The sequence below is a fragment of the Hippoglossus hippoglossus genome, chromosome 13 (assembly GCF_009819705.1).
Source record: "Hippoglossus hippoglossus isolate fHipHip1 chromosome 13, fHipHip1.pri, whole genome shotgun sequence".
Classification (NCBI taxonomy): Eukaryota; Metazoa; Chordata; class Actinopteri; order Pleuronectiformes; family Pleuronectidae; genus Hippoglossus; species Hippoglossus hippoglossus.
Genome location: NC_047163.1, coordinates 21,927,619 through 21,949,480, shown reverse-complemented (window position 1 = coordinate 21,949,480; position 21,862 = coordinate 21,927,619). Strand labels below are relative to the sequence as shown.

At 43.3% G+C, this 21,862-nt stretch overlaps 2 protein-coding genes across 19 annotated transcripts in view; both read left to right on the top strand.

Moving 5' to 3' along the window:
• gramd1bb (GRAM domain containing 1Bb) overlaps nucleotides 1-3,416 on the top strand; it is a 119,725-nt gene extending 116,309 nt beyond the window's left edge. For 10 of the 17 annotated variants that reach the window (XM_034605472.1, XM_034605482.1, XM_034605481.1 and 7 more), the window contains one exon: nucleotides 1,524-3,415. In XM_034605472.1, coding sequence (XP_034461363.1) covers nucleotides 1,524-1,613 — 90 coding nt within the window. In that variant the 3' untranslated portion in view covers nucleotides 1,614-3,415. Of the gene's footprint in view, nucleotides 1-1,523 lie in introns of all 17 variants that reach the window. The other 7 variants (XM_034605465.1, XM_034605467.1, XM_034605464.1 and 4 more) reach the window with 1 other exon arrangement.
• Nucleotides 3,417-9,628: 6,212 nt separating this feature from the next.
• On the top strand, nucleotides 9,629-20,951 carry LOC117773469 (dapper homolog 3). 2 transcript variants are annotated; one of them, XM_034605495.1, is made up of 4 exons: nucleotides 9,629-10,285; nucleotides 17,348-17,480; nucleotides 17,780-17,890; nucleotides 19,145-20,951. In XM_034605495.1, exons 1-4 carry the CDS (start codon nucleotides 10,055-10,057, stop codon nucleotides 20,644-20,646), a joined length of 1,977 nt encoding a protein of 658 aa, XP_034461386.1. In that variant the 5' UTR covers nucleotides 9,629-10,054; the 3' UTR covers nucleotides 20,647-20,951. The 2 variants fall into 2 exon arrangements, with proteins under 2 accessions (XP_034461386.1, XP_034461385.1); XM_034605494.1 differs by having other exon boundaries at nucleotides 19,142-20,950.
• Nucleotides 20,952-21,862: the final 911 nt, after the last annotated feature.

Below are 21,862 nucleotides of genomic sequence, written 5' to 3'. Positions count from 1 at the left end.
AGATCAGATCATTCAGACCAAATTCAGAGTTGGTCTGTGCTACATTTGGCCAAATTCTTGTGGGAATAATTAGGACCTGGGCTACACTGAAGGACTACCTACAAAACTGACATCCTCAGACCCACTACAGTTTCATAAACAACAGAAAAATCACCTCTCAGTGTTTTGCATACATTGATTTATTCGTGTTTATGTGGGTTTGTAAATGAATGGGACTGTCTTGCTCAACGACAAGTCTCACTCTCAACTGTGCAGCAGCTTGTTTGTCCCTCCTCAGCTTGTTACATCTTTCTCTCTCTTGTTTGCTCTTCAGTTTGTAGGAGCTCTTCATCCTTATACTCTGGATCAAACAAGTAGGGCCAGCCATTAAAGTCAAATGTTTCAACATTATATCAGAAAAAGATTTGGCTATAGGATTTTCTTTCAGTAAAATCTAAATTCCTCTCTCCAACTCTCACTCTTTCTAACTTTTGTCCTCATGCACGAGACTTGAAAATTAGACTTGACGCGAGACGTGGGATGTTGCCAGAATCTAAGCAAAGACCCAGAACAGCAATCTCAGCCTTTTATTGGTGAAAAACATTCACTGGCCTGTCACATTTTCCCCATAATGGTGTGTTCACAACGAATGTTAGCATCTCTCGCCCTGGGGGTCGCGTTTGGCGCGGCGCAATAGATGCAAATTTCGATGCTCCAAATGCATCAATTGCGTATGATGCTCGAGTTGAAATATTTCAACTCAGGCGTCAGATTCGCTTGACTCAATGTCGCGTGAGCCAATCAGCGCTGAGAATGGGAGATCGAACCGGTCACTGGTTGGCCTCAGGTAGCGTTGGAAACAACAGTCATCCTGACACAGCTCCTGAAGCGGCCGGTTAAAGTCCCTGAGCTGTGTGCTCTTGGTGGGCTTGTGGACCCACACACAACGGCGCTGGCTTCTCTGGTGTTTCCACCACACCTACACCGCAGTAGTGTTGTAGTTACTTCAGCAAGTACTTCTCCTCTTTCGCTGGCTACTCTCAGTGTTTCCACTTCATGTACAACGCAACTACTTCAGCCAGAAGTCCTCTGTTCCAGAGAACAGGCGAATACTCCTCGGTTATGTTTATTCGCGCATAACAACCTTTACAAACAATTAACATGAATAAGCACAGATGACCCCGCTGCACAAATAGCGCATTTAGGTGTGAACACACCATAAGATTACTTTGTAGCAGAGGAGATCTACTGATCTCATTCCAAAAGTATGATTCATTTACACAATGACATTTATAAATATAGGGCCTAGGTTGTAAAATACCAGAATTCCCCTTTAAGGAGAGCTGTTAAAAAACTGTCAAACATGGCATCTAAGAAACAATGACCGCCACTTGCAGGTCTGCATCACCTGGGGGAAATGATGTATTTCATTATCTTAAAGGAAGTGGGAGAATAGTTTCTTGTTCCATGCATAATTGTTGGTCAGTGTAAATTCACTGTCTTCAATAAACAAGTTGTTGTTTCTTCTTGTTTCTCCTCTTTAGATGAAAGACTCTTTATTGAACCTCCAGAGAGGCATTGGTTTAAGTGACTACAGCTCCGAGGCTGAAGAGAAGAGAAGTCGGTACCACTAACACACCACCATAAGGCCATGAGGGCGTGCTGTGCAATATAGGACCTGTTTTGTTTGTGAACCAGTATGCAGGCAGCAGCGAGTCAGAGCGAGGAGCAGGACCAACGGTGAGCTGGTCCAACAGAGACAAAGAGAGGACCCAGGGTAACCAGCGCACAGATGAGGAGGAAGTCATTGACAGAAAGTGCCCCTATCACACACAGGAACTGAGGTGTCCCCAACATCACTGAGGCATTGTAGGAAGGTGCGAGTCTTGCACCTTCTCTAAACTCTTGGGATAACCGTTTTCTTTTACTCTCTGTATGTCCAAGTGCACCCTACTGTAAGCCATGTCGACCAGGAGAGTAGCAGAGAGGACGAAGGAAAACTACTGCATGCATTTAGACAACCTAGCTCTCCTCAGTCAGTGTTAATGTGGTCCAGTTCCAGTCTATGTGTGTCAAAAAAGAAGAACAGAAGAAGATGAGAGATCAAGTCAAAGAAGAGGGGGGTCCTTTCGAGTCTTAATGGCTTTCTACACTCTCTCGACTGTTCCAAACCAATCGTCCCCAAGAGGGCCTCGCTGCAGCGTCCCTTTAATAAACCTCCAGCCAATCAGAGTGCAGTATCGCGCCACAACTGAAAAGAAAAGGAAGTATTGTAGCTGGAGGCTCGTTGCCTGGTCAGGGCTGGTTCCCTGTCAGAGCGCTATGGTGAAATATTAAGAAGTAGAATCTAGAGCTTGAGACCTAAACCAGTATTTTTACCTTCATACACAGTTCACATGATCAGTTGCCCCTGCCTCAGTGTTCGATTCCATACAGTACGTTATTCCTCATCTTTCTAATAAAGTCGAATGTATTATGTAGCCTGAGCAAAAGGCCGGAGTTATTCTTCTTTGAAAAAGGGATGCTGCAGCCAGACCAGTAGGGAGACCTGTGTTCTTACTTGTTTTATTACTAAACTGTGACTATATCTCTTGAAAAATGTTTCAAATTAGAAAGAATTCTATGAATATATTTGAAATATATAAGAATATTTCATTATTTAATATATATATTTCAAAATATATAAACATTACCTATATTTATTGTTAATTTATGTATATAAAGAAATTATCAGATCTCAAGACCAGTTAAAGCATTTCTAACAAAACATGTTTTCTTCTAAAAATGCATGCCAGATATGTCTGTGACATGTCCAGTGTGCAAGAATGATTCTGCATTTGCGCGATTATCTTCGCGCGCGTGTGTGTGTGTGTGTGTGAGTGAGTGCGAGTGCATGTGTGCTGTAAAGTGTGACATTTTTACCATACAACACTTGTATGTTTTTTAATTTGTTTTCTTTTCTGGCTTCTGCAGCCAGACTGCCTTTTTTTTATGCTAATGCATTTGTATGCTGCCTTGCATTAGCCCCACCAGGGTACAGTTTACAACCGAAGAGTTTTGTTCCAAAATGACGTATCCAGCATTAGAAAAAATATAAACATATATATTTACATCAACGTGTCCAAAGTGATTGATGTCACTTTTTGACGCATGCTAATTAGCTTCAAGACAAAAGAAAGAATGAACCAAGAAGACAGACTAGATCCTCTAAATATTTAATATTGAATGAACTTTCTCTTGTAAATGGATATATAACATTTTGGAGATGAACCCTTCATCTTCCCTCTGTGATCAACTCTTGATCCATGTCACCACTTAGTGGCTTGACAACACTTTGCTAAAAAACAAACAGTTTGACAATTTGAGAAATACATTTGTTTGCTTCTGCTTATATAGCAAGTTGGTTTGCAGTAATTGCGATTTTTATTCTAGCTGGTTAAATGTTTCTTCCATTGCTAAAATTTCAAATACGAATGCTGACATCTTGCACATTTGGAGCCAGAGTCTGTGCAGTAGCAATCGGGAGATGGTGCTGCGGTATCAAGGTCCCATAGATACATGCGCTTGACCTATCGCGAGTCGGTCTTAGCTGTCAATCAAGTGTAAAACCAAACTTACCAGAAAAATAACCAATTGAATATATATCGGTGTGAAATGAACTATCTAAGATGACATAAACCATATTTGAGAAAAAGCTAATTTACCTTTTAGTTTGGTCCATGTCCCATTTGCTAACATGGAGGAGGCCGGCTTTATGACCTGTACCACAGCCAGCCACCACGGGCCAATTGAGACCCTTTGGCCTCACTTTTAGGATACTGGCAATTTGTCCATCTCTGTTTACAATCTATGGTTTCTTTGTGCGAGTGAATGAGCTAAATGGCTCTTGCGTCATGTTCATCATACCGATATGATATGAGTGGTATCAAATCTCTCAGCAAGAAAGCAAACAAGTATATTTTTCAAAATGTTAAACTATTCTTTTTAAAACACCTTATTCAACCCAAATTATACTCTCCCTTCCCCCATTTCAAGTATCTGTCTTGGATGCAATGAAAGCATGAGAATTAACCTAACGCATTTGAATTGAACCAAAAGAGAGAAGTAGAAATGTACCTTCACAATATTCACGTTGTTTTGAATACAGTATTTATCATGTATGTCATGTATTATATACAGGATTAGGTGTGGTAAAGAGCATCTTTTAAGAGTTTGTCAACAGAGACCCCCTTACATAGCTGATAGACTTCAGCGATGATAAGCACTTCCAAATTGAGAAAAACTTCCTTGTGTAAAAGAAAATAGAGAAAGTGAAGCACTTTAAGGCCTTTTCAGGTAGAGAATTAAACGGAGGAGTGTCAGTGGTGTAGTTTGGAGGTGAACACGGGGCTTGGGAAATACTTTTACTGGTGTGTTTCAGGAAATGTAACAACCACACTGGGGATTTTCAACTTCCAAACTCATTAGAAATAGCTGGATTTTGATCCCGCTGGTTGTTACTGCTCGAAATTAACAATTGCCTAAATAAAAGATCATCGAGGTGATGACATGTGAATCTTCCCAAACACATCCCAAACAAAGCAACTCCAAAATGAGGTCTGACACACGTTCTTGTCTTCTTCAGGGCCAGAGAAGAATGAGTGACTTGTATAAGGGAATATGTATCTTTACTGTGTGCCTGCGCGGCGTGTTACCAAACGACTAAGTGAAAACAGCTGAAAAGTTTCAGGATGGGACCCCTGCTGTTTTTGTGTGTGTTACATTTGCAGAAGGAAGAGAAATGATAACACATGAAAACCTTAAGACCTGAATGTGAGCGGTTGGAAAAGTTTTCTGTTTTATAGAAATCACTTTCACAATCATGACGACACTGAACGATTATAGTGAAGTTCTGCTTCATGAATCTGATGGTACAGAGATGTATATATGAAAATGTGATTGAAATGCTTTAAAGTTTGTTTGTTTTTTAAAGTATGAAGAAGTTGATTTTTTTCCAGATGCTTGAATCACATTGTTGTTTTTTTTTGGTCTAAAAAATTCAAACATTCTTAACAGTATCGAAAGAGAAATTGTAAATGTTTAATTTGGATTTATTTCCCAGCTTTGGTTTGATACCTTTGATCTTAGTCTTGGAGCAACTGTGTTGTTTTGACAAGGCTGAGTGAAACGGTTCATAGTGACAGACACATTGTAACACTGAACTACTGTAAAACGCACATCCTCCTCAGTCCAAATTAAATATGCAGTCCAACAAACTCACACAGCAGACCTGAATTCATTTTCATCAATTACTGCAAGTATGCAATTTAAGCTTTTTTGTTTGTTTTGGCCTTCATCGTTCCCTTCACGACTCCCATGATTTTCCTTGTTACCATGGACTGTGTATATAGATTGAAAACACTGGGGGTAACTGGGAAAACTGGGGGTAGTTGCATATATAGCAAACTGGTTCCCTTTGTTTCTACTTTGTATGCTTGCAAGCTAAATGTGTATATACACATGGACAATGCATTTCACTTCCTCCCACTATCCAGAAGTGAAGCCAAAATATCCCAGACACGAATGCCGCCATCTTGCGCATTTGGAGCCAGAGTCTGCGCAGCAGCTCAACCAATCACTAGTCTGTCTCTGTCAATCATCACGTTTCACCTTGTTTTTAAAGCATCAAATAAAAAATGTAGTTAAACATTAGTGGAATAATGAACAGACATCCAACCACTAACATCGAGCAGTCTGGGTTTATGGCCTCTACTGCAGCCAGCCACCAGGGGGCGATGGAAACATTTTGGCTTCACTTTTGGGGGGGCAGTCATGTTGTCCGTCTTTATTTGCAGTTTGTTTGTTACCAGCAAATTTGAATTTCACTCTTTATTTTCTATGTGCACACAGTTCTGTGCGTTAATTACTGTATGATCACTGCACAGCTGAGGGACCGAGGTGAGCCGAGAGTTCTGGATGCCCCTATTTTATCACTGACGACTAATGAATTCTGCGCTTCATTTGATGTAGTAATTGGCATTAGCCTCCCCATCACAGAGTTGGCGAGACAATAGCGCCCCCTGCACACCAACAGTACTGACTAACACACAACACAATAGGAAAACACATCTATCCTCCTGAAAACGACCACTGATCAAAGTCAAACGCTCCTCTTCAAGTGTGTCTTGATAAAATATGTACTGGTGTAGTTTTGTTCAATAAGAATTCTACTGTATGTTCTTTTTTTTAGAAAATGTTTTGATCTCTAGAGAGACTTTTAGTGAACTTTATACATGAGATGAATATACTGTAAGTATATGTTATGTATATCTGCAGTGTGCACACACACACACACACACACACACACTGACAAAAGAATCCAACCTGCGCTGCGCGTAGGTTCTGACCTGCCGATGACTTTGCCTCATAGAGAATGAAGATAAAAGTGGCTTTCTGGTTCATGTGAAGTAGAGACTGGAATAATGAATAAAAAATATTGAACAAAAAGTCTTGATGTTTTTGGAGTTATCGAATGTTTATTTAAAAAAAGACAGCCTTCCATGCTGAAGATTTTACTTGTTATATATCTATTATAAAAGCATGCATTTGCATTTTAAGAAATCATACTTGGTTCTTGTATTTTCCTAACAGGAAGTAAAGTTCTCCTTAAGGAGCCATGCAGCACATGTGGCCTCAGGAGACTTTACAGTGGAGTAGCACAGGAGAAGTTTGCATGAAGTATCAAGATAAAATATTAATTTGTGGCTGCACTTTAGAAAATAATAAAATAAAATAAAAGATGATGAAATATTGATGTTGAATATGAAAGCATTTTTCTTTTGGGAGGAGCTGTACCTATAGTACAATCTTCTCATTTCCTGCTGTACATTCAGAGAAGTCTGCCCATAGTGATTCTCTGCTGTCTGACTTTAATTATTATTAATTGTTTAAAAATGTGCCTATTAATTACAACTGTCACTCTCACTTATACAAACTAACCAGATGAATCAGGTAAATGTTCTAAAGCCCATCCATGTTCACTGAGGGTAAGAGGGTTTAAAATATATTCACTTTTCATTCATGAAATCACCCATAATTTCCATTTTCTTCTATTTTATGTTCAAGTGTAATGTTAATTTACTTACATTAGCCTATTGATCGTCATTTTTTCGTCTTTGGTTAGTTGGGTGGGGGGGTGATTAGGTGGTTGGTTGGTTGGGTCAGGTGGTTTGTTGGTTGGTTGATTGGGTCAGGTGGATGTTGGTTGGGTGATTGGGTCAGGTGGTTTGCTGGTTGGGTGGGTGGTTGGTTGATTGGGTCAGGTGGTTTGTTGGTTGGTTGATCGGGTCAGGTTGTTTGTTGGTTGGTTGATTGGGTCAGGTGGTTTGTTGGTTGGTTGATTGGGTGATTGGGTCAGGTGGCTTGTTGGTTGGGTGATTGGGTCAGGTGATTTGTTGGTTGGTTGATTGGGTGATTGGGTCAGGTGGTTTGTGGGTTGGTTGATTGGGTCAGGTGGTTTGTTGGTTGGTTGATTGGGTGATTGGGTCAGGTGGTTTGTTGGTTGGTTGATTGGGTCAGGTGGTTTGTTGGTTGGTTGATTGGGTCAGGTGGTTTGTTGGTTGGTTGATTGGGTCAGGTGGTTTGTTGGTTGGTTGATTGGGTGATTGGGTCAGGTGGTTTGTTGGTTGGTTGATTGGGTCAGGTGGTTTGTTGGTTGGTTGATTGGGTCAGGTGGTTTGTTGGTTGGTTGATTGGGTGATTGGGTCAGGTGGCTTGTTGGTTGGTTGATTGGGTCAGGTGGTTTGTTGGTTGGGTGATTGGGTGATTGGGTCAGGTGGTTTGTGGGTTGGTTGATTGGGTCAGGTGGTTTGTTGGTTGGTTGATTGGGTGATTGGGTCAGGTGATTTGTTGGTTGGTTGATTGGGTCAGGTGGTTTGTTGGTTGGGTGATTGGGTGATTGGGTCAGGTGATTTGTTGGTTGGGTGATTGGGTCAGGTGGTTTGTTGGTTGGTTGATTGGGTCAGGTGGTTTGTTGGTTGGGTGATTGGGTCAGGTGGTTTGTTGGTTGGTTGATTGGGTCAGGTGGTTTGTTGGTTGGTTGATTGGGTGATTGGGTCAGGTGGTTTGTGGGTTGGTTGATTGGGTCAGCTGGTTTGTTGGTTGGTTGATTGGGTCAGGTGGTTTGTTGGTTGGTTGATTGGGTGATTGGGTCAGGTGGTTTGTGGGTTGGTTGATTGGGTCAGGTGGTTTGTTGGTTGGTTGATTGATTGGGTCAGGTGATTTGTTGGTTGGTTGATTGGGTCAGGTGGTTTGTTGGTTGGTTGATTGGGTGATTGGGTCAGGTGGTTTGTTGGTTGGTTGATTGGGTGATTGGGTCAGGTGGTTTGTGGGTTGGTTGATTGGGTCAGGTGGTTTGTTGGTTGGTTGATTGGGTCAGGTGGTTTGTTGGTTGGTTGATTGGGTGATTGGGTCAGGTGGTTTGTGGGTTGGTTGATTGGGTCAGGTGGTTTGTTGGTTGGTTGATTGGTTGATTGGGTCAGGTGGTTTGTTGGTTGGTTGATTGGGTGATTGGGTCAGGTGGTTGGTTGATTGGTTGATTGGGTCAGGTGGTTTGTGGGTTGGTTGATTGGGTCAGGTGGTTTGTTGGTTGGTTGGTTGATTGGGTGATTGGGTCAGGTGATTTGTTGGTTGGTTGATTGGGTCAGGTGGTTTGTTGGTTGGTTGATTGGGTGATTGGGTCAGGTGGTTTGTGGGTTGGTTGATTGGGTCAGGTGGTTTGTTGGTTGGTTGATTGATTGGGTCAGGTGGTTTGTTGGTTGGTTGATTGGGTGATTGGGTCAGGTGGTTTGTTGGTTGGTTGATTGGGTCAGGTGGTTTGTTGGTTGGTTGATTGGGTCAGGTGGTTTGTTGGTTGGTTGATTGGGTGATTGGGTCAGGTGGTTTGTGGGTTGGTTGATTGGGTCAGGTGGTTTGTTGGTTGGTTGATTGGGTCAGGTGGCTTGTGGGTTGGTTGATTGGGTCAGGTGGTTTGTGGGTTGGTTGATTGGGTCAGGTGGTTTGTGGGTTGGTTGATTGGGTCAGGTGGTTTGTTGGTTGGTTGATTGGGTCAGGTGGCTTGTTGGTTGGTTGGTTGGGATTTAATCTTTAATATTTCGAGATCTGGCATTGTTCAACATCTCGATGCAGTGCAGCCAGCAGCAGGGAGTCACATGGAGAATTATGGTTAAATAACAGCCTACTGTATTGGTAATATTCATGAATAAACAAAACAAAAATACACAAACATGTATATATACACGATGTGTATACATGGATTGTCCACATTTTGCTGACCTCACTTATTATTTATACTTTACTTATTTAAATAATGTGGTCACACAGTCTCATTAATTCATATATTGTGCTCAACTGCAATATAATGTTGCACCATTTGTCTTCAGGGATCCTGTCCTTGGGTCATTTTTCGGCTTTCCTCACCAGTCTATCCTGGTTACTGTTGTATTGTATTTCACTCCCTGCAGCTACATGGTGTCTTTAAATCGTTCTAAGGTAATAAAATATCAGTCTTTAGTCATAACCGTCTCCTGAATTGGTCCATTACGATGAGAGGATGGGTGAGGTCGACACGTCACCGGAATGAATCAAGGGGGTGGGGCAGCGTTAAGGCGCAGCGCCTTGTTGGCCTCTCACATCCAATCAGGGCTGAGATTGAATTTGTGGAGGGGCGGACGACTCCCCACTTTGTGTGTGTGTGTGTGTGTGTGTGTGTGTGTGTGTGTGTGTGTGTGTGTGTGCGTGTGTGTGCGTGTGTGTGTATGTGTGTGCCTGCGTGCCTGGTCGCAAAGGGCGGAGCTCCTCTCCTGCGTTTGACAGCTGAGAACCAGAAAATGTATAGCGCATTGAGGGAAGGTCTGGGAAACCACGCTGCTCCAAGGCTACCGTCCCACCGCCAGGAACGGGATGCAGCATCATGGCACCTTTATAGACTGAGGATGCCCTCGTTAATCTGAGCCAACTGGACAACACTAAACACAAATTAAAGGGAATAACAAGACTTTGTTGTGCAGATAATCCCTGGGATTTGTGTGGCGGGGGCATGCACCGTGCGTTCTCCTTCCCGGTGACTGTGGAGCGCAGTCGGACCAAGGAGCGCCTGGAGGCGAGCCTGGCCGGGCTGTGCGAGCTGGAGCTCCGCAAGCAGAGGCAGGAGTGTCTGGTGCTGGGGGCGCTGGCTGTGGGGCAGCCGCCGGCCCGGGACAGCTCCGGAGGAGAGCTGGCGTGCTTCAGCAGCTGGGGGCAGGAGAACTTGACACTGAGGCGTCAGCTGGTAAGAAGGTCCATGTCATGAGTGCATTTTAAATCGCATACTGCATGATTCTCATCATTGTAGCCCATCCTGTGCTTGAACCTCACTTTACCTCTGGCGTTCACCACAGGCCTATGCATGTTTACAGCGCATATCCTCATTGTAATCATGCATGGACTCCTGGTTTGCGCTGAGCCTTTTGTGCAGAGGTGACCTCTCTCTGCAAAAAAAGTAACTCAACTTGATTAATAGCGCGTCCCTGTTAAAGGCTGTGGTGCGTCTCTGTGCGCCAGGCAGAGATTTACGCCTGTGGGGGGACGAAATCAGGGGGTGGAGCAGCCACCGCTTGTGGCACAGACCCACTATTTAATGGCCCATTGTTCCCTCATCATGGACTTTTGTGGCTTTTACTACTTAACAAGCTCTTATTTGTGCTCTGCGCACATCATAAAAGTAGTACATGACTCCTTCGTTTTGTATGTTGCTGTTGTAGTGAAGATTTTATGTCATGACCATGATTATCTTGGCTTTTCTCAGTTGGACAAATGTGTGACGCGGAGTTGCCACATTAACATCAGAATGAAAAAGTGGGTTAATCCAAGATAAATACCGATTTTGTTGTGACAGGTTATAATAAAAAATACAGTAGCAGCTCCCCCGTTAAGTTTTACGCACCACTGAACAAACTATAAACTGTTATTTGGTTTAATTTGATTTTCTTATCGCTGTATTGTTTTAATTTTGGGGGGTTGTGGGAGTTTTGTTTTCTTTAGCTGCTGTTGAGCAAACTGTCCCACATGGCCACAATAGGAAGCTTTTATTAAAGAGGGTGAAAAAGAAATTAAATCAGCCGCCTCCTCCTCACCCTTCCTCCCCTCCCTCTCTCTTGCTGCGCCGGGGGCCTAACAATAGGCGCATATGGAGCAGAATACTAATGATGCCAACCGAGGCCCCTGTGAGGAGGATAAGGCGCATAGGTGGCCCTGCGCACTGCATGGCTTCAGTTGGGTACATGTGGTAAGATGTGGGCACTGTGTTTCATCTTGTCTCACATCTGCGTCTGATGTGGCCTGGATTCATGAAAACGTATGAAGATAGAGCTGCCTATAGGAAACCAATTTGAGAGGAATGCGCGCAGGTCAAGTGTTTCCAATGAGCCAGGCGCACCAGTCTTGATTCAATATTCCCTGGTGGTGTTGGTGGAGCTGTCAGCGCTTTTCACTCTGACTCCTCATCCACACACACAGACTGGAAACAGCAATTTTCGAGGGCAGTGAAGGCGAGACACGCGTTTCCCCCACAGGGCTGCGTATTTTCCCTTTTTCCATTTCGTGCGCAACGCGTCCTTGGATCGATGTTTATTAACTGTTCTGCCCATCCACGCGTGTGAGTAATTACACGCGGGGGGAATTCCTGAGAGAATATTTTTTTTGCCTCTAATGGAAGTCTCAAATTGAGTCTACATAATATCAGGGCCCCATCTGATCCCCCCCCCCAATCACATCCTGCATAGGTTAAAGTCTGCAAGATGTATAAGTTCAATGCTCTGACACAGAAACAGCTGACCCATGAGACTACCCGTGTGTGTGTGTGTGTGTGTGTGTGTGTGTGTGTGTGTGTGTGTGTGTGTGTGTGTGTGTGTGTGTGTGTGTGAGAACATGACTGGCCCCAGACGGGCCCTTTTTTCCCTCCTGGATACTATGTTTGGTGTTGGAGGTGTTGACAGCTGTGGGACTCCACACAGCAGCTGGGGATGAAGCATGGAGTCCTCATCTCCCTCTCAGCCGCCCCGCTGTGTGTGTTTGGAGAAAGAAGAGGGAGCATGTGAATTGTGCATGAGTGTATGACATGCACAATTCACATGCTCCCTCTTCATGGAGGAGAGCTTGCTCTGAGGAACCTGAGGTGCTCTGGAGTTATATTTGAATATTTAAAACTGACCAAAATGGATTTAAATCAAGTGTTTGTTTTTTGTCTGTGCACAATTTGTACAGTCTTTGTGTCGATGTGTGGTGCCTTAGCTGAACCACCGGGTCGCCATCGATCAGCTTGTGTGTGTCCTTGTGTGTGAAGACAGCATCATTAGTGAGAGTACAGAGCTGCTCGTCTACTCAGCAGTGACAGTTCAGCCAAATAGATCGCTGCATGGTTTCCTCTGCTTTGTTCTGCCACACCAACATCAGACAATTCGAACGTCTTTGTGTTTCTTTTTGGCGTCTTTGTGCACATACACAGGCATCGGAGGAAATGAGCTTCTGATCTATATATGCAAATGCAGAGAGAAAGCAGGTCGTTCAAAAGAAAAACAGACAAACCATGAGATATAGACTCAGATCTCATCCTACATCTGTCAGTCGCAAGAGCACAGTTCATGTGCACGTTTCTCCTTAGAGACTTCACTCACTGCTGCCCTAAAAATCACAGTGCTCATGGATGTCAGTCACTTGTGTGTGAGCAAATTCATCCTCCATCAAATTAGAACTTATCATTAAGCGTGTGTGTGTGTGTGTGTGTGTGTGTGTGTGTGTGTGTGTTCCAGGTATTACTCGTGAATCTGTCTACACAGTCACATTATGGGGACTTCTCTTTTTTGTGGCGACAATAAGCAAGTTCCTATAATGTAAATTATTAAATATTAGGGTCGAGACATGTTTTAAAGTTATGTTAATGTTTTGTTAGATTTAGGTTAAGGCTTATGTTTAGGTCTAGGTTGTGAGTCAAGTAGTAACTCTAGTTAAAAGTACTACTACTCTAGTTAAGGTTGAAGAAAGTCTCTAGGAATTTAATGGAAGACAATGTAATGTCCCCTGAAGTCATGGAGGCACCACTGTGTGTGTGTGTGTGTGTGTGTGTGTGTGTGTGTGTGTGTGTGTGTGTGTGTGTGTTGTGGCCTCCCGCAGCACTCTCTGTGTGGAGCCAGTCACAACATTGCTTTAATTATTGAGGGCTCAGCAGTGCGGCTGCATGCCTCGTGCTCCCTGTTCCACAGATTTCTGTGTCCTGGCGTCATCCTTTTCAAAAGCCTTCAGTCAGTGACTGGTTCAGGGTCTATTCTACACATTAAAAAAGCAGCCAGCGTCTATATCTTCTCTCCCCATTCTTGTAATATGGCAGAATTGTCTGTGTCTATCTGCCGCTTTTCCTCAGCACTCGACAATGGCTGCAGAGGATGTAACAGGTGATATAAGTAAGAAATAAATCACATTGTTGTCCCGGATTCACCCGCTGGTAAAAGTCTATTTCGCTGCAGGGGCCGGTGTGTTGTGCAGTCATTGCATCGCAGCTTAATGGCTAGGTGAGGGGGGCTGCACTGTGTCCTCCGTCTTCCCCCATCCCCCACTAGCCTCGGGCAGAGGATGCGGTAGAACAGGGATGATACAGTGTGCAGGGTGTCAGGGAGCCAGTGTGAGACTATTAATAATGGAGTGCAATCAAAGACCAGCCTGCTCCACAGCCACACAACTGAATGTCTCATTGTGTTTTGCTGGTTTTGTTCATCCGCACATTTGTGTTTGTTTCCAACAGCATTAGAGTAATGACTAGCACCATGGTTTCCTCAGTGTGTTTTGGGTTGTGTGTATGACCAAAAGGCAGCAGCAAGAAATCAATTGTGTGAAGCAGCACCATTGATGAATTGATTTCTTGTAGTCCCCCCCCCCCCTGCCATTTCTTTACCTCACGCCAGCACCTAAAACAAAGCTCCCCACTCTTTGTTTCTATTGATGTAGCCGTGCTGTAACGCTTTGTTTATACTAAGACAATACGCACCCTTGTCGAAACAAAAGAGACGACAGTGTTCGCGGTGAAGAAGTCGCGTGGGAAGCGTAGGTTAGCTTGGGTCAATTGCCCCTCAGCCGTATTTTCATTATGGCCTCATTATAATCAGCAGGACAAAGGAATCAGAGCTCCAGCCCCAATTGGAGAATTGTCCAAGAAGAACATGGCGAGGGATCATCCAACCAAGATCTGCGTTTTCTACAAGAGGTTTTTGTTTTCATCTTTGAAAACAATATTAATTCAATCTTGAGCTGTGGGTTTTGGAATTTCATCTGAGGAAAACTGACAGTGTGACCTTTAAGACTGGAGCAGACACTGATGATGGCGATAAAGGAGAAATTGTGTTAATATGAGTTACTGTTAAACTGATTACATCAGCAACAATAAACATAAACTTGGTCATGAACCAAACTGGACAAATTAAAATTCTGACCTGACGATGGAGCTAAAGGAAAAGTTGATGATTCTCTAATATTTTTACAATTCATGCTGAGGGGAATGTTAATGTCTGTACTAAATTTCCTCCTAATCCAATGAGACACGTTACTAAAAATTAGTAACATCGACCTCATGGTGACGCTAGAGTAAAAGTCTGAGATAATAATAATGATAATAATACCTTTGTTTATGCACCTTTCAAAACAGATGGTACAAAGTGAAAAATAAGAACAATAAAACTAATATCCAACACACAAAGCAGATTAATACAATCTCATTTTAAATCAAAGACAGCAAAGAAAAGAATACAACATCCTTTATAAGGAAAGGCAAGAGAGAGGGATTAAAGAAAATTAAGTATTAGCAAAATAAAAAACAATCAAGTAAAAGCCATTTGGTAAAAGTACATCTTGAGAGATCATTAAAGTCAGTAGAATTTATTCTCTGATGAACGTCAAATAGTAGCTGAGATATTTCAGAGTGGATCAAATCAGGCTGACTCTGTCACCTACAGCCTCACTGCAGACATGTCTGAGCAGCTGTTTGCCCAGAGTCAGCCCTGTGTTCACCACTACGACAATCTGTGCTTTCTGTTACTTTGCACATAGACACACTGTGCGGCCTCAGTACGTCTCCACAGGCAGTGTTTTATTGGAACAGACACACACATGTATGAAGACGTATGTGTGAAGTACTCAGGAAGTGACAGGTGATCCATCACAGAAGCTTGCTGATGTAAAAAGTGTCACCTTGTTATGAGAACAAGTTCAGTCTTATGGTAATGAAGTCACTTAATGAGCCTGAAGTGTCGACTGTATCACTTCCAAGAATGAAAAACTGAAGTGCTGTCGTGCATGCGTGTGTGTTTGTGTGTGCGCGCATGTCTATCTATAGTTATGAGGGCCAATTTTGGTTGAATACATGATTGTGAGGACATTTTGACGTTTTGAGGACATTTTGGCTGGTCCTCACAAATTGAATTGGCTTTTTGAGGGTTAAGACTTGGTTTTAGGGTTTTAATTAGGGTTAGGCATTTAGTTTTGATGGTTAAGGTTAGGGTAAGGGGCTAGGGAATGCATTATGTCAATGAGTGTCCTCACAACTATAGAGAGATATAGAGAGTGTGTGTGTGTGTGTGTGTGTGTGTGTGTGTGTGTGTGTGTGTGTGTGTGTGTGTGTGTGTGTGTGTGTGTGTGTGTGTGTGTGTGTGTGTGTGTGTGTGTGTGTGTGTGTGTGTGTGTGTGTGTGTGTGTGTTAGCCTGCGCATCTGTTTAGAACCTATTTTGACCACTAGTCTGTTGCAGTGAAATCAAGTCATTCTCAGTTGTAGTTTAATGGTATATATATATATATATATATATATGTAGAGAGAGAGACCATATATATTTATGGATGGATGGATGTATATATACATATAAACATACATATTTCTAGTCTTATCAAATACTTAAATACACATTGACATTCACCCATTCATATACACAGCACTAATTCATGCTGCACTTTTTCTATTACACACCATTCATACACTGGCAGCACAGTACAGTCGAACCACTGTCCTCCTGGTTAGTGGGCGACCCGCTCCACCTCCTGAGCCACACATATGGAATTCTTATCTTCAGCAGAGGATCCTCATGTTAACGAACAAGTCTGTATGTTGAGTTCGTCTGTTATCTGTGTGGGTGTACTTAAACTTATATTTTTATGAGGACCATTTACTGCACAGATCTTATGGAATGAGGACATTTTGGGAAAAGTGAGGAAATGATTCCTTTTTCAAAGGACTGTGTGAGAGTTAAGATTTACCTCAGGGCTAGAATTAGGTTTAGGTTAGGGTTGGAGTACGGTTTAGGGTTAGGCAATAGTTGTGGTAGATCCAAAACAACTGAAGACTGAGCTGAAAGAGACGGGTCTGACATGGGGTGAGGCCCACCATGTAGCCCAGGACAGGCCAGATTGTCGACGCATTATGCCCCTCAAGGGACGAAGAGGACTAAGTAAACAAGATTTAATTGGGAAGGTTAGGGTAAGGGGCTAGGTGTGTGTGTGTGTGTGTGTGTGTGTGTGTGTGTGTGTGTGTGTGTGTGTGTGTGTGTGTGTGTGTGTGTGTGCCCCCCACGCACATGAAAGAACTCGCCCTCCCCTCCACAGACCCTTGAATTATTCATATTTGAACTGACTGCTGCCTCTGTGAGCTTTGCTTATGTAAGAGAACTCACTGACACATATGGATGCTGCACACGTACCCACCTCACACAGTGTGACCTGTGACAACCATGTTTTTATTCCAGTAACTAGAGAACAGGAGAACATCTGAGTTGTGGCTTATGTGTTCGGACAGTGTGTTTAATCATTTGGGGGCCAATTTTTTTTTAATTTCCTGTTGGCTTCAACAAAGGTAGAAAACATCCTTTGCACAAACTGAAATGACAGTTACTCTCATTTTAATCATCATAATGAAACCAAGATATGATTTACCACATATTTCCTTTACATGTATCAAATGACGAAGGTCATATTTAAGCAAATACACTGTTTTCTATTGTGGAGGTAAATGTAACTCATTTATGCAGATATACAGTACACTATGATATAAATTATATATATATACTGATCTCTGCCACCCCACTCTGGTTCTTTCCTCTGGTCATGTTTTTCCTTTTAGTTCTTTTTAGGTCAGCGCATGCAACATATTTTCCTTTAGTATTTCTACAAACTAGAAATTTGACTGAGAGGTCTGTTTGAAATGTCTGCTTTGTTTTGGGAATCACTGATTGTTGCCACTTAAAAATTACTTCTCAGTGCTTCACAATCAAACCCAGACAGCAGGAGGGCGGTGTGACTGAGTTGTGTGTGTTTGTGTTTCAGAGTGCTCTCCAGAGTTCTCCATGGGGCCTGATGCAGGCGCTGGAGCAGCAGGTGGGAGAGCTGAGGATCGACATGGACGACGGCTGTTACGATGGCGCTCAAGGAGACGCAGGCGACAGCGGGCCGAGTTCTGGTACCGCCACAGTCTTTAAAACTCTACTTTCCACATACTTTTCTAAATGTGCATATTGTGATTTGCTCACTTTCAACCAGGCCAGTGAACATAATGTGTGCATAAAACTGTTGCTCTATAACTGTGCATATTTCTCTTTTTTTATTATTTACTTGTGCTCCTATTGTTGTGTTGTCTTTTTGTAAAACACTGTTTGCATCAAGTTGCATATTTTTAGAAAACTGGAATAATCAATGAGCTGTAATAAATGGAATCGTTATCTCTTCTTTCTCTCTCTGTCTAATTGCTTTTCTTTCTAGGTTTTTATGAGTCGAGTGAGGGTCAGTCACCTAAAGGAAGATCTTGTTCCACCGAGCCCACAGAAAATGTCTCCTCCTGGGTTTACACCAACGACAGGCCAAAGTCTGTTGGTAAGCAAAGGCAGCAGATCTGGAAACACTGAGGTTCACTAATACTTGCACACGTATGCATTGTCAGAGACAGCAGCAGACACATAAATCATTCTTGTCCTGTGTGTAAGTGAAGCAGTGGTTTCATTTTAGCATATCATTTTAGTATTTTGACTTTGACTCTGAATTATAAGATTCGTTAGATTTAGATTTGTTATTCTTAAAAATGCAGTGTCTGATGTTACACCTTTTCAGAGGGGATTAATTATGATCTATATATATGAGTTTTGATTTATTGAGTGTTGTCATATTGTTTGTTGGAAGCCTGAGGAAATGGTGAGATCAGGTGGAACAAAACAAGCTGCAAACAACAGAACAAAGGCAGATTTCTATAGAGACGTTCTGTTTTATAAGCTTTAAAGGTCCAGTGTATAAGATTTAGGAGAAAGGGATCTATTGGAAGCAATTGCATATAAAATAATCCTAGTAATGTTTTAACTTGTGTGTTCCATCTAAATTAGACAAATTGTTGTTTTCTTTACCCTTGAATTTGCCCTTTATGTTTAAATACTTTATATCTACATCAGGAGCGGGTCTTCTCTACGGAAACAGCCATGTTTTTTACAGTAGCCCAGACAGGACAAACTAAACACCTTTTGAGTTTGTATGACAACTGGGAAGTGGAGGGTGAAGTGAGTGGTATTCAGCTGCAACATGCAAATTCACCACTAGATGTCACTAGTGGGATGTCACACACCGCAGTGTATTGAGGGTTTTATGTTGTACTGAGTCGCTGAGATACAGTTTAACTAGTCACATCATCATCAATTAATAATCCAGAAATTATTCCCTGGGAAATTGTTTAAAAAGTAAAAAAAAACACCATATTCTCGCATTGTTAAAGACATTGAAAATAAATCCTGGATCTGCACCAAAATGTAATGGTTTCTTACTGGAACCATACCACATCCTTTCTCTAAATTTCATGGAAATCTGTTAAGTCTTTTTTTCATAATCCTGCTCACTAATAATCTTATGATGATAAATGATGATGATTTAAACATAGACTCTCTTTTTTCCATTGCAAACACCCTATGGTAAACTTGAACATAAGCCAGTATAGAAAATAATTACATCAGGGCCTTGTTTATTATTTTCTTCTATCAGATAACTGCATTGTTGCTATTGTCTCTCATATTTGTTCCTTTGGTTGCAGTATTATAACTGAGCCCCCGCATCTTGACCTGCAGCAGTGTTGTTTTCTGTTGTTAGGAGACCCGTTCATGTTGAATGGAGAAGCGGATGTGCCGTTTCTGCGCACCACTCTGCCCCGCTCTTTCTCTGCCCCTTACCCACCTTTGGAGGGCATCGCTGAGGAGGGCGCAGCAGTGGACCCCTGGCAGGTGGACCCCATACGAGCCAGCCAAGCCTGGCAGCAGCAGTCTATGGAGGATGAGGTCACTGAGGAGGATTACCAGCTGGCTTTGAGGGTCGAGAATTACATCCTAGGTCTCATCCATCGTCACACCCTCTCACCACGACCATGTCAGCCTCGCACCACACTGAGCCCTGACCCCCCATTCTGCAGTGCTTCTGCCCACAGCTCCCTGCACAGGAGGACTCCCTCTCTTACGACAGAGCATCGCTTTCCTGATCCCAATCTACAGCAGCGTGTTGACCTTTTGTCAAACCCTAAGAGGCAGAGCTGGGGTTGTGACCAGCTAGAGGGGGAGGCCTGTGGAGGAGAGGCCCTGTCTTTGGAGGAGGACTGTTATCTGGCTCTGCCCTACCCCCAGTCCAGGCCACACTCCCTGGCTGGGAGGCTTCCATCACCTCTGCCCTCACTGGACCCCAACTGTGGTGTTGGGGCTCTTGACCTTTGTTGTGAACCCGCATCCCCCCAGCATTATCTACATCCACAAGCCCCTATTCATCACAAGCACAATTTAGTAAGTGCTCAGTATATCCCCGGACAAGCCTGCCATGCTCCTGTTCGTTCCCCCAGACACTACAACCCAGAGCAGCCTAAACCCAACCGAGCAGCCTCCTCTCCTGACCACCCCAACTCCAAGTTGAGACCCTCAAAGAAGAGCCACAACGAGCGACAGAGATCCAAGAAGTCGAGCAGCAAAACCAACCGATCCCAGTCAGAAAACAGCCTCCTGAGCCAGCGAGTGCTGCCTGAGCGCAGGTACAGCACCACTGAGAGGCACCAGGGCAGAGGGGATGTTGCTCAGAACCAAGGCCAGGTTGCGGGACCACAGGTCGGCATCGGGGGTCAACGCTGGTGCTCCAACCTGGAGCTCAGCCAGGATGAGGGGGAGATCCGTGCGGCGCAGTCACAGAGACGACAACCTCGTAAAACTCGGTATGGTCACTCATGTCCCCATTCCCAACCCCAGAACTACCGTCAACAGCAGCACCAACACAACGAGCGTTGCCACCAGGACCTTCAGGAGAGAGCACCTCTCTGTCGGGGGGAGGAGGGCAACACTGGTGCTGCCCCTGCAGAGTCCGAGTCAAGCATGAGTGAGGTATATTCCCCGGCCTCCAGCTCTCTGTCCAGTGACTCCGACGAGAGTGGGGGGCTGGTGTGGCCCCAGCAGCTGCCACCTCGCCTTGCTTCTACCTCCTCTTCATCCTCGCCTTCACCACAGGCCGCTGCCAACGCCCCCTCTCAACCAAAAGCCTTTGTCAAGATCAAAGCGTCTCACGCTCTGAAGAAGAAGATCCTCCGATTCCGCTCAGGGTCCCTCAAAGTCATGACGACGGTATAAGGACACGATCAATCCTGTTTTAAACCCATAACTTGTTCTACTGTGTCATAAAGACATTGTCAGAGCAACATTGTGGCTGCTACTTTTGGTCACAATCATAATGTATTGCTGCTTTCAGACATGCACTGAACTCCGCACATTCTCCTGACGTTATCAGAAGAGGCTGTATGCAAGAACACGAATGTCTGAGTCAGCTGCTCTGGATATTCTCACGAGTTTCTCCTGCCAGTCCCTTAAGTAATATGTCCAAATGAACCCATGTGAGAATACAGCAGGATAATGTCCGAAGAATTCACAGCGAGCGAGTGATGGTGTTTCTAACACTTGACAGACATAAAACTGTAACAAACAAAAATAATACAAATTCTAAACAGGGTCCATCTCTATGACAACATTTGTTCCCTGATTGGTTCATATACTGATCTCTCACAATCCATTTTATATACATCATGTCCTGCCTCCTGTTACTCTACCCAGACCCCACCCCTCGCCTGAATGATCTGGACATTTTCCTGTTGTGAATGTGTCTGACACGAACAATCTCCTGTTGCGTTCTTCATATGTGAAAGGCAAAGTACGGAAAATGTCTGGACCCAATTTTTGGGACATTTTCTGGACATTGTCCGAAAACAGCTCATGTGAACTTTACCTCTACCTACCTCTAATTACAGTATGTTCTTAGTGAGAGACACTGACACGGTAAAAGACCTGCAGTGTCTGTGGTGGTTGAATTCATCTTGTACATGACAACCATGAGACTAATGGAAATGATCCCGCTCTAATTGATGATAACTCAAGTGATGCCAAGTTACTCTGAAGGTAAATGACTGAATATGCTGCCAGTTTTTTTATTTCTTAATATCGTTTGGCCTTATCATAGATGTATGGTTGATTAATTCCTACGGTGTGGAGTTGGCCGATCACAGGTCTAAACAACGGATGTTATTACAGTGCAACCAATATATTGTTCAAAGTGTCAAGTTCTGCTCAACACCAAAACTCTATAAATGAGATAAAAATGTTTTATAGCTTTTCTAAGAAATTTGGGTGAATTTTCCGTTGCAAATTCTTAATTTTCTCAGATCAGAACCACATTATATAATTCTATTCAGGAAACTTCTCGGTGAAGATCTAAAAATGATTAGGAGACATTATTAAGAAAAATCTCTAAACTTCTAATGTCTGCTAAGACTATTTTACAGCAGGGATTAGTCCT